At 50.2% G+C, this 15,968-nt stretch overlaps 1 protein-coding gene across 3 annotated transcripts in view; it reads right to left on the reverse strand.

Moving 5' to 3' along the window:
• MAD1L1 (MAD1 mitotic arrest deficient-like 1 (yeast)) overlaps positions 1 to 15,968 on the reverse strand; it is a 321,869-nt gene that overhangs the window by 89,815 nt on the left and 216,086 nt on the right. For all 3 annotated transcript variants that reach the window (XM_012729276.1, XM_004688054.2, XM_012729277.1), the window contains one exon: positions 13,840 to 13,930. In XM_012729276.1, coding sequence (XP_012584730.1) covers positions 13,840 to 13,930 — 91 coding nt within the window. The remainder of the gene's footprint in view (positions 1 to 13,839; positions 13,931 to 15,968) is intronic.

The following is a 15,968-nucleotide window of genomic DNA, read 5'->3' on the forward strand; positions in this document are numbered from 1 at the left end:
GGCCTCCCTGGGCCCACAAGGACATGGGAACCATGGGAGCCCTCACCCTTCATTCTCACGCATGCCCAGTGAAGCTACCATGCGTCAGCAGTGGCTGACCCAAGTGTCAAGGCTGTGGAGCCAGGCTGTGTGACAGTCATGTTTGGGGTTCACAATGCTCTGGAGCCCTGCTCTTCTCCTCCTCACCCCCTCTCCACTTCCCACCAAAGAGACTGGTCTTTCTCTGTGTGAGCAGCAGGTAACATAAAAGGAGGCAAAGAGAGGAAGGACACAGAGGTGCCTTAGCCAGCTCGCTGAGGTGTCCAACTTCCTGGAGTGGGGGTTCATAGAAGTTTGCAGGGCTTCCCCCCATCCTGCCAGTCTGGTGAAGGGACACAACACCCTGCTGCCAAGTGCCAGGTGGGTGTTCCACGAGGACATGCTGAGAAGCTAGGGAGGTGGAGTGGCAGCGCAGACCACTGTGGCTCCCTCCCCCAAACCACTGACTATTATCCTTCGTCCTCATCATTCTGTGACATCATGCCATCTGCCTCCCCCCAGCGAAAGGCACAGGACTGCTGTCCATCAGGTTCCCTGTGGCACTGCCAGGATTGTGCCGGGCTCGTAGTACAAGTCGAATAAGTGTTTCTTGGATGAATGGATAATAATTACTAATGTTGACTAATCCAGGATTTGTCCGATGGCTTAGAAATCAGAGCACCCAAATGGCTAAGAGAACGTGAGCTCTTGGAGCCTGAGGTCTGGAGGCAGGGACCTCCTGAGACCTGAACAGGTTCAGCAGCTGCACAGCCACCCTGCCCTGGAGCACACATGCAAGGACTCCTGCCCCCCAGCAGCGTGGGCGTAGGGTGTGTTCATGCCATGCCACCATGAAGGAGCCCCGTCCAGGGGGCTGGCACCACTAAAGACAAGCAGATGGGAGAGATGGAACAACTTTGCTGAAATCTGCTGCTAGATGACAGCTTTGAGGAAAAAAAGGGGAAAAATGGCTATAATCTTCTGCTAAAATTTTGTTGCCTTGTTTGATTCACAGCTGAGAAAACTGTTGAGACACTGACAAGAATCTCAAAAGGAAAAGTTCTGAACCTTCCTCTGATGTGCTGGCGCAATCATGGACCAAACAAACATTTCACTTGCTGAGGGAGGGGGTTAGTGACGTCTGCTCATGACCACAGTTGGGCGGGGGTGCTGGCTGCACAGAAATTAGATGGACCAGGGTACCTGGCTGTCCAGAGTGCCCTGAGCCGGCTCTGAGCGGGCTGCAGCAGGGGAGTCCCAGAGCACACGTGGTCACCAAGGGTTCTGCCAGAGCGAGCGGGCAGAGCTCAGGGAGCGTCAACCACGCGTTCCTGAGATGTGGTGAGGTCTGAAGTCCAGACTGGGTGAGCGGCTCCTTGAGACCACCAGCAAATCTAGGCAGGGTGGGGCCTGTCTGCTTGCCCCCAACTACCCCAAAGCTCCTCTCTGAAGCCTGGACTTCTTTCTTTTGCCAGGTTCTGTGCACACTCAGTGAACGGCTATTTCCCTGCACGCCTGGGATGACAATGTTGTGTTCTGAATCTGTTGGGAAGTGCACGGCGGTAGGAAGCACATCCCTCTCTTCTGTTCGCGCGCTGGAGGGCCTGCCCTAATCTGCTGGTGGCCCTGAGTGAGAGTTTTGTCCTCCTGGGCCTTGGTTTCCCATCTGTGGAAGAGCGAGCTGGTGAAGTTGATCTTTAAGAACCTTCTGGGCCTACTGCTTATATATAAGATCTGGACAAAGGATGACACCCCAAGACCCCCTGCATGATCTGTGGATGGGCCCACTGCCCCCAGGGAGGGAGGGCGCCTGCTGCCCTGGGCCTGATGTGCATACTAAGAGACCCTGCTGGAAGAGGCAGAGACGCGAGGAGAATTAAAAAGCACAGTTAAATAACCGCCGATCCTCATGCATATTTATAAATCACCCGGCCTCAAAACTAAATCAATATCTCTCTGGCTGAAGGAAGCACAGCTCAGGGTGGAAAAGCAGGGAGCTCTGAGTATGTCCGCTGGATCTGAAGGGCAGGCTGGATTTGTACCCAGTCCTTCTGGGCCCATTGTGATGACAGTGGCCCTGCAAAGCCATTTCAGAGCTGCTTAGTAGCGATGTGACCTTGGGCCATGTCCCTTGGGAGTCACGCTACACTTGCTCCCTGGCTGGGGTGGGCTTGCTGGTTTACCAGGAGCTTGGTGGGCAAGATGAACTAGGCCCTGCCTCCAGTCTCTAGACCTACATTAGCGGTTAGCCACCATCCGGCTCTCCCAGACCAAGAGTTTGAGGCTCATGGGGAACAAGAGTCCCATGAAATACCCATGAGCAGCCACTGGTGAGGTTAGGTCCAGGGCTTGAGGGAGGAGGGCAGGGCTTTCTCAAAAAGGAGGGCGAGCAAAGCCCCTGGGGACAGTCCTTCCACTAGAGATTTGAGACAGATCCTACCCAAACCAACACATGTAGGGAAGGGGCTTCTCATGGCCCTCCTTTCTCCCCCCCTCAGATGACCATCTGTGCTGACTTCCTGGGTACCAGAGGAAGTGGCAGGGTCCATTTACCACCCCAAGTGACAAGTCTAAGCACTGTGTGGGCCTAAGCACAATGGAGAGCAAGGCAGGTTTTGTCCTGGGCTGGCACCAGTCATTCACACAGTACCTGTGTGGGTGTGTCTAAAGGGAAGCTGGAGGAGGGGCTCACAGGCAGGCTTACTGCCGATGCTCCCATTGCCAGCAGACTCTTTAGACAGAACATCCCAAGGCAAGACACTCAGCTTGTGCCATTCTGTGGCCCTATCTTGGTTGTTCTGGCAGTAAGCCATGGCATTTCTAAAGATGGAGGATAGAGACAGCAAGGAAGGGGCTGGTGGCCTTGGGAAGCTGAAGGAGTCTGCCTTCCTGGCCCCCAATAAACCAGGAGGGACAGAACTAGTGCAGCAGACACCGAGACTGGAATAGCTCTTGGCTAACCTCAACCCTAGGCGGTCACCAGGGGCAGGAGACAGTTGGCAGCACTCCTAGCTAACCCTCCACCTCCAGTGAAAGTGGGTATCCCTCAACCGGCCCCTACCTCCCTCAGGGCCTGAAGAAAGCAAAGAGCTTTCCGCATGATAGATGAGGCCACTGCGGGCCAAGGCTCAGGAGCCCAAAGAACATCAAAACTGGCAAAGCTGATGGGGACCCTTCAGAGGCACCATCCTTAACCGTTGCATGGCACTGCATAAGGGTTAAGAACTGGGCTGGGACAGCACTACCTGTCCTGGGGTGCCTGGGTCTGTAGGGGCCTGCCTACTATGTCAGTGCTGGTCAGCAGAGGCAGAACTTGGGGTCCCATTAGACAGTTCTGCTTCTTCTCTGCCACCATTATTCACATGGAAGTCAACTCCAAGAAAACTAGTGCCTTCTGGCATCTCCTGCCCAAGTCAGAGATGAGCTCAGACAGTGCCCGAGGTAGCAGAGGGGCAGCCTGACAGAAGATGGAGTTCTCTAGCAGCTGGTTATCTGATGCATCTCTAGCTGGGGAGGGGTTGGCACAGGCTGTTGGGTGATTTCCATAGTACATGACAAAGTCCTCACCAGGTAGACATGTGCCCTGAGCTAGACACTAAGCAACACAAGGTCACTGGGCAGGTCAATTCCAGGGCCACCAGCTTGACCTGGGTTTGGCTCTACCTGCCGGAGCTGGGAGATCCTGGGTGGATCCCTAGACTCTGCCCCTGGTTTACCCAGCAGGCAGGAGACAGGGCAACGGAGCACAGAGTGGGCCCCTGAGATGAGGTGAAGCTGGAAACCTCATCACCTGAGCTTTTGCTCTGCATCACTGGCCTGCATGTTCTCATTTAAGCTCCCCTGACCTAAGCTCTAATCAGCACTGAGCTTCACACAGCCCAGGGGAGGGCACACCACTGACTTTTCCCAGATTCCCTCAGGGCTGCTGAGAGAGGCTGTTATCAGTGTGAAGGGAGGAGAGACAATTCCAGTAGCTAGAGAGGGTTGGATGGTGGTCATTCAGGCAGATGACAGTGATGGCCTTGGTCTAAACCCCTGCCGGTGTCCCTGGTCACTGTCTTCCCCGCAACTGACCTCTCAGCCTACCAGCTTCCTCCAAGGGGCTATCCACCAAAGCCCTGGTGGTACCTTCAGCAAAACTCCAGATTGGGGATGGCAGATGTGAGTGAGAGGGAGGGGTGACCACAGACAACTGGGAGATATAAGCCCTGGCATAGCTACCTACATGCTCCATAGGTAGGCCTCTCCAGAGGCTCCCATTACCTGAGGGCATGTGTGGTGAGAGCCCACAGGGTACCAGCTGCTCACCTGGGTACTGAAAGCCACTGTCATAAAGGAAGAGGGGACTTGGTCACCTGGCCACTGTCTGGAGGCCGTTGTTTTGGGGCCTCCCCCCCACCCCACGGCCATTCCACAACAGTCATGGGGACTGCTAACGAAGTGAACCCTATCACTGCTTGGCCAGACAGATGAGCAGAAGCTCTTGAAATTAGGCGGCCTTGGCTGTCATGATCTCCCTATTATAGAGAGCAAACACTCTCCTGAAGCTGAAATCCATCTTTGCTAAGCCGGTATGAGTTGGCAGGAAGCCCCGCAGTGCAGGATCAGCAGGCAAAAAGCAGGCCTGAGAAGAAATGGCCGCCCTGCCACTCAACCATAGGCTGAGGCACCGTACTTCTGTCTCGGGTCAGAGTCTCACCGGAGGCTGCTTAACACAGTTGCTTTAAAAATTGTTTCATAAAATACACAAAACACTACATTCACCATCCTAACCACATTAAATGTCTGGCTCAGTGATGTGAAACACCTTCCCACTGTTGTGTGACTATTACCACCTTCCATCCACTGAACTTTCCAATCTTCCAATCATGAAAATAACTCTTCCCAATTAAATACTAACTCTCCAACTCCAGCCCCGGGAACCCACCATCTACTTCCTGTCTCTAGGAATCTGACTCCTCCAGGCACCTCATGTAAGTGCATTCCAGTGTTTGCCGTTCTGTATCTGGCTTATTTCACTCAACATCTAATCCTCTGGGTTCTTGATGACCCGCATATCAAAATCCCATTCTTTTTTTAAGGCTGAATAACATTCCACTGTATGGATGAAATACATCCCATTTGTCGGCTCATCTGTGGATGACACTCTGGCTGTTTCCACCTCTTGGTTGTTGTGAATAATGCTACTGTAAACACTGTGCACAAATATCTCTTCTAGATCCTGCTTTCAGTTCTTGGGATGTAGATACAGGGCAGATTTCAGAGTCATGCAGTTGAACAAAGGTGCTCTTAACAGTGACAGTATCCCTGGTGGAGCACCAGAGAGCACCATGAGGTGGTTCTTTTAGAGTTTAGTGTCTTGTCCACGAAACCTTTCTGTACAAGGAATTAAGTAATTGATGAGAATCCTTTCTTGCTGGGCTGTCAGGAAGCTCAAATTCAAACAGGAGCTCCTTTTCACCAGTAGTGTTGATTCTCACAGGCAGAACATCTGGGATTTGTTTCTCGTGGGTTTCATGGCAGTAGTGGGTGGGAATTTTTTTGTGGAACAGTGGTTCCTGTCTCAAAGAAGAAGACAGGATCACAGAAAACAGTCAGATGGTAAGTTCCCTGGATGGTCACTCACATGCTCCCAGTGGCTTCATAATGAGCGTTATGTCTCACCCGCCCTCATGAAGCTGCTTCCTGACGACCTTGAGGACTCTTAAAACCTCCTTTTCTCTGTCTCCGTCTCTCAGGATGAGACCAGACCCCACAGCAAGGCAGAGGTGCCATGGGTAACCTCATCTGGGCCTGTGCTTGCCTTCATGGCCTGGATGCAGGGCCAGAAGAAACCCCAGAACAGGCAGGCGATGGCTCACCAGCCAGGCTGACTCCCCATGTGTCTGCACAAAGGACCACGAGTGACATGACCTGCAGAGGGGCTCAGGCCAATCCGGCAGGAACAGGAGAGTGGTATGAACAAAACAGAAGGAACATGCCCATCCTCAGATGCCCCGCTCAGTGGGCTGAGGCAATCCCCCGGCCGGGTGCTGATGGGACAGACACAGGCTCACCCGCACAAAGCGGCGCAGGTGGGAGATCTGTGCAAGGGCAGATCCCGGGTGCTGCCATCACGGGGAAGGGAGTGACAGCCAGCACTCACCAGGGACTGAATTCTAGGTGTGCGGTTAGTTAAGTACTAAGATTGTTTCTGGAGAAGAAGGATCCCAGAGCTCCCACAGCTGGTTTCATGTCTGCCAGTCTCAAGTTTTCTGGTCATGGAAATTCATTGGTTTGAACAGAACATGTAGAATAGCCAGATACAGCAGAAGACCTGGACCCCAGGTCAGGGATGGGTATGTTCCTGGCTCTATCCCAGAGGCTCAGGCCATCTTTCCCAGGATGGCCACAACTGCCCTGCTGGGCGCCTGCGCCTGCCTGGGCTCGTGCTGTTCTGAGCGTGGACTGCACCTGGGCCCACCTCTGCCCTCCCTGCTGTGGTGCCAAGTGGCTCAGGGGCTAAAGCTTGTGCCTAAGATGCATATTAGTGAGGGCATGTGGCACCCCACCCTGCCTCTCTCCAGGCTGTAACACTCCATGATCTGCTGTGAGAAAAAAACAAGTTGCTTAAAGAGAACAATTACATATTATTTTTTAACCACGCTTATTTTCTAGGTTTGTAAAAAAACTGGGTCTCCTACTTTTTAATTTAAAAATCTCAAGGACCACGTGGAGAGAAAGAAATCACAGTACACAGTTCCAGAAGGTCAAGGTAGAAAGCACTCAGCACTGCTTACTGTGTCAGAGGCTTTGTGACCAGTGTGTGGCCAGTGGCAGAGAAGGGCCAGGCCAGTCTTGAGGGTCACCAGGTGAAAAGAGCTTCATTCAGCCACTCAGTGGGACCCTTGAGGACATCCAGTAGTCTCATCTGTGATGAGGGGTCTGAGGGTCCCGCCATAATATGCCCACTGGCACTGGCTCACAGTATGAGGGTGGGAAGCTGGTGCCCCTGAGGGCTGGCGAGCCCATGGGGAGAGAAGGGCTTAATATTCAGGACGTGTCATCCTTATCATAAAAAAATGAAAAGAAATCAACGCCTGTGGAAATTTCTCCACACAAATGCACATCAGCGGGCTGGCTTTTTTTAGTCCTATGTTAATAAACATGAGCAGCCTGCATGCCACCTAAGTGGGAGCTGAGGCTTTTCTCCCTACATTATGTGTCTTGTTTTATATAGAACACTCAGGGCAATGTGTTGAGGTGAGAAGGACTTGGGACCAGATGATGAGCCCCCAGGCCCAGGGGGCACCCGCACACTGCTTGCTTCCTCCAAATATGAAAGAACACAGAGAGCCACTATAAACTAGGTGACAGACCCCACCTGCGGAGCCTGGAGCTTGCGTGTGTGAAGAGCAGCAGGGAAGGCAAAGAAAGGAAGACTCGCTGATGATAAGACAAACAAGAAGACAATACAGAGAAGCAAATTCAGTAAGAAATGTGTGCGATCAATACATATTTCTAACATGTTCCAGTGAGGTATGGGGGAGGACCCCAGCTAACAGACACACAGTAAAAGCTTGTGTCTAACATTTCCAGAAGTTCATTTTTATGTTTTACAGAATCTAGTAAAATTCTAAACTGACTGGTAGAGAATGAGTAGATATGTTCATTATAAAGTCCCAAACAAGAGCTACTAAGAAGATCCTGATGAAGAAGAGTCACAGAGGGACCACAAGAAACATTAGCTATGGAAATGTTGAATAGTAATTAGGACAACCCAGCACTGGCCCTTGATCTCACTCAAGGACTCAGAAAAACAGACAGACAAGAAGAGACTTAAAGACATAGGGGCACACAATACACAGGGGCTGTCATCACAAACCACCAAGGAAAAGACGGACTTTACAATGGTGGTTTTAGGGCTACTTGAAAGGCTTTTAAATAAGGTTGACATTCAGCTCATATCTTGTGAAAAAACAAAGGCAAATTCTAAACTAAACAGAATTTTAAATATAAAAATTAAGCTGAAAGAAATCAGAGAATTCTTTTCTAACCTTCAGGTGAGAAAGGAAATAAACCGAAACCTAGAGACTAAAAACTAAAAAGGCAGATATACACAAAAACTGAAATAGTAAAAATTCTGCCTGGTTAAAAAGAAAACACCTCAAGCAAACTCCATAATACACAAAGAGCTCCAAGAACTAAATAAGAAAATGATCACTGTTCCACTAGGAAAATGAAACAAAGATATTCATACAAAAAGCATATTAAAAAATCCTTGCTCTCATTCATGATGAAAGGATCAAAAGTTAAAACTACACCAAGCTATCCCTTCTCACCTTCTACACCAGCAAAACGGAAAGATCTGATGGGATGCTGTTGAGGAAGCTATGCAGAAACTAGCACCCTCACAGGCTGCCTAAAGGATACGGCCCTACACCATTACAGTGCATGTTGACACAACCCCGTGAAGAACTATGCGGTGGTAGCCATCAGAATATATGAGGGTACCCACTGATCTATTCTCTCTCTTCTGGAAATTATTTCTACACAGTGATTTACATACACTGGAAATCCTGTATCTAGGACACCCTCCACAGCCCTGTTCATGCTGATAGAAAAGGGAGGACTAACTACATATCCACCACTAGGCAAGAGGTTGTAAGTTGTGGCATATCTGTGAAACAGCACTGTTTGTGTAAAAATAAACCAGGCACCACATATGGAAGGGAAGTCTCCCAAATGCAGTAAGTAGAAAATCCAAGGTACAGAATAGCTTGCACTTCGAGTGAACAATGAGGGGCAGGAAGAATATACATTAGAGAAAAGAATAACCAGCAGTTCAAAGAAGTTTCTCCGAGAGGAGCTACACAAATGCTTTATATGCACAATTCACCTAGTCCTCGCAGTCACTCTAGGAAGTGGGCTCTTCATCCTCACTTTTCAAATGAAGGTTAGGGAACTGGGAGGTTGAGTGGCTTCCTTGGGGTCAAACATCCATAAAGTACATATCTAAAGCCCGCAAGAGCAGTCTCTCCTGCTGCCCACACTGCCCCACAGTGACTCTGGCTGATGCTGTCTAGGTGATCTAGGCAAGGTCTTAGCCCTCAGAACTTACATCCAGTGGGCCAAGCTGACCCGCAAGCAGATCCTGTGGGCACCACACAGGTCCTCCACAGCTCAGAGGAGGTGATGGGAGCCCAGGGGTGATGGGTGGGGCGTGGGAGGGTCAGGGCAGGGAGGCTGGCTGAAAGGTATCATGCTGCTTGCACTGGCTGTCCTGAGAGGCTCAGCCTGAGCTCCTACAGCTCTGCTTCCGCAATGATAGGTGTGGCAAGGGAGGCTGTGGACTGTGCTCTTCACACAGACATCTCAGCCTTTCAGAGCAGAAATGGGCGCTGAGCAGGCCAGGGATGGCCTTGACCTCTACCAGGGGAGCTGCAGGGCTTCTGCTGCCCATAGGCACCTTTCACCTCCATTGCATCCCTTCCTCAGTGCGCTGAGAATCAACAAAAGACCCCAGCAGGGTCTCTGGATGGTGCCTCCAGTGGTCTTCCAGCGAGGAGGTATGCAGTGGAGGTGGGTGCCCAGCCAGCGCCATCCTACAGTGCAATGGCCATGGCTACCTTCACCCTGCAGCCTGTGCTTTGCTAGGTCCACGGACACTGAACATGCGAACCTCAGAGTGACATCAGGCCTTGAGGCCAGAATTCCTCACCCAGGGGACATAACCTCCTCAGCATGGAACAATCTCTGGATTCATCCCAAATCCAGACATCTCTAGCAACATGTTCTGCTCTTCCAGAAAGCAATGCCCAGAGGACATTCCGGAAGTATTGGGAGTGGACTAGTGAAGCAATCTAAGCAGTCAGAGGTGGGACATGCCCAAGGGACTGGGCAGCAGCCATAGTCCCATATGTAAAACTCTGAGGAGAGGCCAGGACTGCTCTGGATTCTGGACTCCTGCTAAGTGGGAACAGGTGGGAATAAGTGGAGATAGGGACAGAGGTCCCCAGAGTAACAGGCTGGCAGGAGCCTGAAGAGGAGGAAGCCGTCAGGAACTCACAGGGGTCTGCTGTGTGGAAAGTAGACCAGGGGTCTGGGGTTGTCACCACATTGATAATGAAGAGGGCAACAAGGCATGAGGTGCAGTGAAGGTCCATCCCTGCCCTCGGTATTCGGAAAAAGGAAGCAGGCGGAGGCAAGGGAGTCTATGATTAGACAGTGCTGAGAGCCTGGTGACGCAGGGCCGGGAGTGGGGACAGTCTCTGCGGGCACCGTGAGCTTTCTGCTCACAGGGAACCCAGCAATTTTCTACCCACTCCATTTCCAAAAAAGATACACTTATTTTAAATGTCACTGGGCTGCTAGTCTGGTCCCTTTCCTGAGCAGCAGTGCAGACTGGTTGTGGGGCAGCCCCATCCCTGCCAACAACAGGGAAGCAGATGGGCCAGGCCTGGCTCCAGAAGCCCCAAGGGGACTTCTCCAAGTAAGGGGCTCCACACCTCACCCCCCCAACACCAACCTTCCTGAATGAATAAGCACTGTGATTAGGCTATGCTGAGGGCCAAAGGTAAATTCTGCTTAGTCATTTTTGAGCTGAAAATAAAATGAATTGCTGAATGGAAAAGGGATGGGCAGAGATGTCATCAAGCAACCATAGTAAATGTCCATGGCAGGATATGGGTGGTCGATACATGGATGTTCACTTAAATTTTTTTTTTCAACTTTCCTGTATGCTTAGGAATGTTTGTCAAAATTTTGGCAAAATCCAGAATGTTAGTCAAAATTTTGGGTTTGCATGCTGGATCACTCTGACAAGTGGGCTGGGCCCAGGACAAGGGCACCAAGCAAGAGCAGTTGGCCAGGCTGTGCTTCCTCACCAGAGGTGTGGCTGTCACACTAGCGGTGGTTGGCCCTGGTGAGGCGTCTGACAGACAAGCTCTCTAGGCCTCGAATTTCGGGGGTTCCATGAGGTCCATCAGAAACACACCACGTGTACAGCTGGGTAAAACAGGGGTGTCCTTCATCACTGTAATGGCAGCAGCAGTGACCACATCCACTAGACGTGTGATGGGCCCTGGCTGGGAACTATCCTATCAGGAAGTGGCATCAGTGCCATGTCCCTGATGAGTAGACTGAGCCCTGGGCCCCACCTTCTGAGGGGCAAACCAAGCCCAGTCCACCTGCTCAGGTGAGCAGCCATCAGAGGTAGGTCAGAACAAGTAACATATGGCACTACTGTGTTTCCTTGACCACTGTCTTTCTTTTGGAAAACCTCAGTGGGGTGGAGTAAGACTGGGAGAGACCAAGGATAGAAAGAAATTGGGGGCCGGGGGTCATGAGAGACTGCTAGACATGGGCAGGGCCACTGGGGAAAGCTGGGGTGCCCAGGGCTACAGGCCTGGGGATCAGAGGTGTTTCCCACTGGCCCACTAGGGGTGTGGTTACTGAGCCCTGACTGCTACAGAAATAGTAGCAACCAAGGAACTTCCTCTGTTCTTGGCCCTGGCACCCCATGAGTTTGCTCAATTCAGCCTTTATTAAAAATATGGTGGCATGTTCACCCCTGTTCTGCCTCTGAAACATGGTGTGTCTGAGCTATCCAAATGCTGGCTACTTAGCCTTGGTCTCCCATCGGAAACCAGGGCCTGGGTGACACAAAAGCAATTGTAGATCTAAGCACTGGCGTCCAGACAGCTGCCGTGCAGTCCCACAGGCGCCATGCGGGAGATGACAGGTCACCCTGCTGAGCCTGGGAAGAGGCGAGGCCCCTCAGGCACTCACGCCACCACCGCACTGGAAGTGACGTAGGGTCTTGCTCACAGGCATGCCCCCTACCCATACCCTGAAGGGGTGTGGACCCAGCTCTGGTGCGTTAACTGGAGTTTGTTTCCTTGCCGACCAGCTGTGAACTAATTACAAAAAGTTCTAACTAGTCAAGCGCCCTCTCCAAGCATATGTTCCCAATTAAGTCAAACTACAGCTGATTTTAATCAATCTTCCTTGAAGCAGCCCAACTTGAAGACTCCTCCAGAGGGAAGGAGGAGAGCAGGAGAAGGCATCGGTACATGGAATACTCCAGCAGGCTGCTCCATCAAGGCGCACGGTGGTACTGGTATGATACAAGGAAGCCCTCTTCAGTCCACGCCAATCGGGATGCAATTCTGAGATCTATACAGAGGAAGCCCAGGGTGCACTGGGCAGGGGGTGGGAAGGATAATGAGCCATGTACTAAGGCGTAGTACCAGGCTACCAGAAGGCCATCATGGACTCTCCTGCTGCTTCCTGAGACCGATGGATCCAGACACACAGGTGAAGGAGAGGAGGGTGGCAAGAGCATTCAGGGAACATCAGCTGTGAGTCAGTATCCTCACCTGACCCCTGACCCAAGGTGTGGCTCCAGAATAACCACTCTAGGAGCAAAGGGAGCAGCACCGCTATCTAGAAGCCCCTACCCTGTACTCTTTCAGGCTTCTGTGTCTCCCATTTTTGATGTGAAACTAAGAACCACCAGGATCTGCTCTGCCAGTATGATATAAGCAGACTGCACGTGCAGTGCCCTCTTAGTGTGGGCAGCTGCTCTCTCTCTCTCTCTCTCTCTCTCTCTCTCTCTCTCTCTCTCTCTCTCTCTCTCTCACACACACACACACACACACACACACACACACACCTTGCAGGTAAACCCTGGGCTTCATGCTCCCAATTTGGGCTCACATCAGCTGGTGCCCTGCTCCTGTACACACAGAGTACGGGAGACCTCGATGCTAAGAGCAAAGTCACACAGATAAGGACCCAAACCTTCTCCAGGCAACTTCCTTGGTCAGAAGCAAGCTCCAGTACCACAGTGGAGCCCCTCACTGTGCCCAGGCCCACTTAGAGCATAGATGCCCAGCATGTCACCTGGGATGCAGGTGAGGTGAGGCACTGCCCACCCTGTTTCTTACATAGTAATGCCTGAGGTAGCAACGGCCACTGGACAATGCGCTCACCTAGCACCCTCAACGCCCTGGCCAGGGGTCACTGCAGGACTCCTTTGAAAGATCTTACAGCCCAGAAATAGGAATAAAGGAAGTGAGCTAAGTCATCCAGCCATGATCTCAGACTGTGCTGGTCTAAATACCCGGGAAGACATCCCTAAGCCCACTTTAACACGGGCATCAGGACTCACCTGCCAGCAGCCCAGCTCTCTATCCAAGGACAGCAGTCCAATTAAACTGCAGAAGATGACAGGTCCTGAGCTGTGCACAGTCCAGAGCAGCTCACAGCACCTCATTTTATCAAAGTTGTCACTTCTCCCATCTCCAGGCATTGGTAATAAAAGAGAGATGTGATTTGCCTCTAATAGGTGTCAAGATAAAATCAATGGTCTGTCCAAAGTTTGGGTAACGGTAAATCTGCCAGTTTCTTGCCAAGGAAAAACTTAGACAGGAGGAGATAAACAAAAACAAAGGAAAATGTAAACAGTGGTCCAACATCAGGACCTCAGGAAGGAGGGTTTGAACACCTAGGCAGACACAGCTCTCCCTTGGGTACCCCATACCCCATACATGGCCATCACATCAGCCCCTGCAACAGAGATATCAGATGGACAGTGGGCATGTGGCAGGCAGCAGAAGAGGGAATGACATCCGTGAACAAGACCGCAGGCCTATGAGGACATCCTCTCTGCAGGGCTCTGGGACACTCAACAGCCAGGGGTGACAGAGAGTTAGTGTAGTCAGGTGAGTCAGCAAACTGGCTACTTGTGGAATGATGTGCACTCAAATCTATGAAGAGATTTATAGGAGGTCAGAATGTGTCTGATGTGAAACACCAGCACTGTCTGCTAGTGCTTACCTGTAGGGTGAACCTCTCAAGCTGTGCTTCTAGAACCTTCTTCTCTTCTTCCAAACGACTCCTTTCCCCTTCAAGTTCTTCAATTTTCAGCCTACAAGGAAAGGAAGACTGTGATAGTATACCAACAGGAGCCCACAATGGAGATGTCCTACTCTCTACTCTCTCTGGTGAAAGGTTACAATAAGTTGTGTTAACTATGATGTTAGGAATGACATTAAGAAATGACTGTAAAAATATGCAAGCACAGGATGCATGTACAAGCAGCACCTGCTTCTTCTTCAGAAGAAGGTTCTTCATCACCTATGCTCAAAGGGTATATGAAGAATTACCTAGATCCCTCTAGGTACAAGTGGAACCTTTGTGTGTCCTATGCCCTCCATTCACTCCCGGAAGGCAACATATTGGAGAGGATACTGAGAACTGAGGTCATGATTCTGGAAAGTTTCCAAAATGATGGAGAGAAAGATCTCTATTGGTGTGGGTATGGCTGAAGCATGGAGATGAGAGAAGAACCAGGGCAAAGGGCAGGGCTGTACAGAGCCCCCTGAGACTTTATGGGATCTGAGGCCAAGGAAAGAGCAGTGAACAAGAAAGGAAGGGAGGCCTGGTTTCAGTTCACCCTAACAAGGTGTCTATTTTGGTCATCTTCTTAAAAATCAAATTGCAGGCCCTCTCTGGTGGCGCAGCGGGTTAAAGCACAGCACTAAGAAACTAAAGCCGCTTCCCCATGAGTTCGATTCCCACCTGCCCCGGAGGCGACCACATGGCGCGGCAGACCTCTCCTGACCCGCCTGCTGCTCCCCTCAGCAGTGTACTTCGTCAATCTGCCTGTTCTGCTTCCCACTTTGTCTCTGGTGAATCCTCTCACCCTCCGCATCTCTGGCCTGTACCCCAGTTCTGTACGAATAAATAAATAAATCTTTAAAAAAAAAATCAAATTGCAGGGCATGCAGGGAAGGAGGCAGTGCCAGCCACTTACAAAGGTCCAAGAACAGAACCTGTCCCCACAAGCCAGAATGGAACAATTGTACTCCATAGAGAATTCTAGAAAGTTCTGACTCAGGACTGGGAGAGAATTATCTCTAAACAGAGAATAGTTCAGGTCAGCCTAGTAAATCTAAAAGCAAAATAAAAAAGAGTCAAGTGCTTTCCAAGAAACTTAGTTGTAACTCTGAAAGGAGTTCAAGAAGCTTTATACAAAATGAAAACATCAGAACCCATCAAACTAACAGATACACTGTGGGCCACATAATCTAAGATTATAGGCCTTGAAGAGTAGGAAACTCTAAATAATCTATAGTGAGGAGAATAAGCAATCAATAGGAATTAACTACATTGCTGAAAGGTTTAACACAGAGAGTGGAAGATACAGAAAAAGAACAAAATGAAAAACACAATAGTAGGATTAATGACTTTGCAAGAGAGAAGTTTACTATACATGAAGATGGTGCAAAGAAAACTTCCAAATATGAAAATAATTGTTCAAAATCAGTGATAAAGAACAAATAAACAAACTTGCAAGCAGTCCAGGAAGGAAAGAGCAGCACTCAGAACATTTCATAGCCAGTGGTCAGGTAACTGATAGAACAGTCCCACACATTTACACACTAAAAGGGGACTAGATTTGGATGAAGCCAAATCTCTAGAAGTACAAGGAGAAACAGTTCCAGAGATTTCAATGTCACTTCTTCAATAATTGATACAATTAGAAGAAAACCAGAAGGAGAAAGTAGACTTGAACACTAACAATCCTCTCAACTAACTCACGTTTATAAGCATCAACCTGACTAAATAGCAGAACACACCGACTTTCCAGTGGACACTAACAAAGACAGGCCTCACACATGGCCAAAGGAGACTCCATATACTGAGAAGGATTTTAGTAATTCAAAGTTATGTCCTGTGACCATAATGAAATTAAGCTGGAAATCAGTAGCCAAGTATTTGGAGAGCCTCCCTAGTGGTTAACCTAGGGGTTAACCTACTCTTAATTCAGCACTATCACCGCTGAGGCCTGAGTTTGATCCCTGGCCAGGAAGCTAATTTGCATTTGGCACAGCAGACCTCTCCTATCTTGCTCGCTGCTCTCCTCAGCAGTGTATTTCAGTCAATCCAACTGTTCTGCTCCC

Source organism: Condylura cristata, unplaced genomic scaffold, assembly GCF_000260355.1.
Source record: "Condylura cristata isolate star-nosed mole 26May11 unplaced genomic scaffold, ConCri1.0 scaffold00024, whole genome shotgun sequence".
Classification (NCBI taxonomy): domain Eukaryota; kingdom Metazoa; phylum Chordata; class Mammalia; order Eulipotyphla; family Talpidae; genus Condylura; species Condylura cristata.